General features: G+C 41.4%; 1 protein-coding gene across 1 annotated transcript in view; it reads right to left on the bottom strand.

Moving 5' to 3' along the window:
- The window catches only part of EXT2 (exostosin glycosyltransferase 2), a 129,985-nt gene extending 128,589 nt beyond the window's left edge, over positions 1–1,396 (bottom strand). Inside the window, exon 1 of the mRNA XM_023528792.1 lies at positions 804–1,396. Within this exon, the coding sequence (XP_023384560.1) occupies positions 804–1,339 (536 nt within the window). The 5' untranslated portion in view covers positions 1,340–1,396. The remainder of the gene's footprint in view (positions 1–803) is intronic.
- Positions 1,397–2,660: the final 1,264 nt, after the last annotated feature.

The following is a 2,660-nucleotide window of genomic DNA, read 5'->3' as shown; positions in this document are numbered from 1 at the left end:
CCTGGACCCTCAAAAGGAACAATGGGTGGATATGTACTTGAAGCTTGTCCCTCACAGAACTGCCTGCGGGAATGAAAATCTGAAAGCTCTCTCTGAGTGTTTACCATTTGATTAAAGGAACAAAAAGAAATAAAATATAAAAAGCTGATTAATATATTATGGAACATATGGAATACTATATAAATCTTAAAATTACATAGTAAAGAATATGAAATTATTTGAAAATACATTCATGATCTATTAAGAGAAAAAAGTAGCAAGGGAATATGTACCGTGTGCCCCCATTCTTGACAAAAGTGAATATATACACGTGCATATGTATATATTTTTATACAAAAATGTATATATAATGCATATGTATATATTTTTATATAAAAAAACTAAAAAGGAACATAAAAATAATGATTATCTCTTAGAAGCGAGATTATGAAATGAGTCATATTCTTCTTTTTGTTTACCTGCATTTTCAGACATTTTTAAAGTGAACACATATTATGAGAGTAATAAAGAGAAAGGGAAAGTATTTAAATTTAAAAGGAAAAGTATAGGAAGACAAACCATCCTTAAGTTTTTTAGACTCTAAGAAGCTGGGAGCCCGCGGCCGCAGCACGGATGGCAGACAGACTGCTCTTCACTGGCAGAGGCCGCTGGGCTCACGCTACCAGTCAGTGGCCCATCCACATCCCATCCCATGAGAAAAGAGACAGCAGCTGGAAGCCAGCTTAGGGGAAGAAATGTCCCTCTCCCTGCCCTTCCCTTGATTCCCTGAAGGACTTGGCTCCGGTCTGAAAAGTGCTAGATACCTAGAGAGCTGGGCCAGCGCCTGCGCCGTCTCCTTAATGCGGAACGTGTTCTGGTTCAGCACATCGATGGACGGGACAAACAGGCAGGCCCGGGTGATGTCGTCGGTATAGTAGTCACTGTCTGAGATAGCCGTGAGCAGTTCGTTGTACTCCCGGGAGATGGTGTTGCTGACTGGGACGCCAAAGTCATCCACGTACTTTTTCAGAGGGTAGATATACACCTTGATTTTGTTCTTTGGGTTGAAACCACAGCGGTAGACGTCAAAACACGTGTGCATTCTGCAACTAAGATCGCCCCGCTCGGGGATGGGGCTGTCGGCCGGCAGCCTGACCACCGGCACGTCCCGGACACTGCGCTTCTCTACGCTCCAGTCATTTGACGACTCGATGGAATGCGGCCAGAACTGAAACATGCCAGTGGCAATGAGGCCCAGGAGGACAACGGAGAAGAGGGTGATGTAGTAGATTCGGTGCTTGGTCTTCATTCTTGGGATGAGGGCAGGACCCCGGATATTGTACTTGACCGACGCACACATAATGGCACAGACAGCCTCTTCCTTACACTCCTGGTTACCAGGCACAGAAATGAAAAAAATGAAATATTTAGGGTGGCAAATGGTAGTTGAAAGAACTATTTGACTTTTAATATACCTATTTCTTTCCCTAAAGTGATTTGATGAAATAATGAAAAGAAACTTTTGACTGTCCTTTGTATATATAAATATATGCTATATAATCTTTAACATTTAATACTACATATACTATTTAATATAAATATTAATATGCACTATAAAAATATAACCATATTCTACAAACATATGTTCACCGAAAGCATGAGCTGATCAATGTGAGGAGCCTAGGAAGACTGGTGTTGACCAAGGAAGAAAAATCAAAAGTGGAATAGCTAAAGACAGTTGTTTCGTTGTTGTTAAACACTTGCCTAACATAAACTGATGCTTCGTCTGGACAAACTGACAGTTGTTCTAAAATCTATTTTTATTCATTTATGCATTCAGCCCTCTACCGAGCACCCATCATGCAATGCAAAGGACACAAAGAAGAAAGCAAAGACTCCCCCTCTGAAGAACTTATATTCTATTAAGGTAAGACAAACAGAACTGTACCAAAATGCAAAATATAAAAATAACACTAGAAAAATATCAATAAAGTGGCAAGGGTATTAGAGAAGAAAAGAGTAATCTTTAAATAAAATACACACCGACGTTGTATTGGAAGGTGCTAGCTGACATACTCAGACGGAAGGAATGAAGAAAGGAACAGGGAGGGAGTTTAGGGAGAGAGGGAGCAGAAGAAAGGCCAGTGTGGTGATGTTTACAAGACTGATGCCAACCATTCTTCTCCTCAGCGAATGTGCATACGACTTTTCTAATCAAAAGGTAGAATCTATCCCCCTTCCCCCTGAATCTGGGCAAGGCTTGTGACCAGCTTTGACCAAGAGAATGTGTTGGAGGTGACATTCTCGGGCTTTTTAACCCAGGCCTTAAACGACCCTATAACTGCTGCTTTTGTCCTCTTGGAACCCAGCTGCCATCTCTAAGGCAGTGGCGCTCCCGACTGAAGGCATCCTCAGGGAGACCCCAGTGGAAGCCATGTGAAGCAAACAAGAGCCATTCACCAAGTTCCACGTGGACGGCAGAATCTTGAGCAAACAACTACGTGATTGTAGTTGTTTTTAAGCTAAGTTTTGGGTTGGTTTGTTACTCAGCCCTAGCTAAATGAAACAGCCAATAAGAATCACCAACTGATATAAAGAAAATTCTTAGTCCTCAATTGAAATTGCAGAGTTCCCCTGTAGATCACAATTTAAGATCCTTACCAAACAAACCTTCCCCATCT

Source organism: Pteropus vampyrus, unplaced genomic scaffold (assembly GCF_000151845.1).
Source record: "Pteropus vampyrus isolate Shadow unplaced genomic scaffold, Pvam_2.0 Scaffold31, whole genome shotgun sequence".
Taxonomy (NCBI): domain Eukaryota; kingdom Metazoa; phylum Chordata; class Mammalia; order Chiroptera; family Pteropodidae; genus Pteropus; species Pteropus vampyrus.
This window is presented reverse-complemented; position numbering and strand designations above follow the sequence as displayed.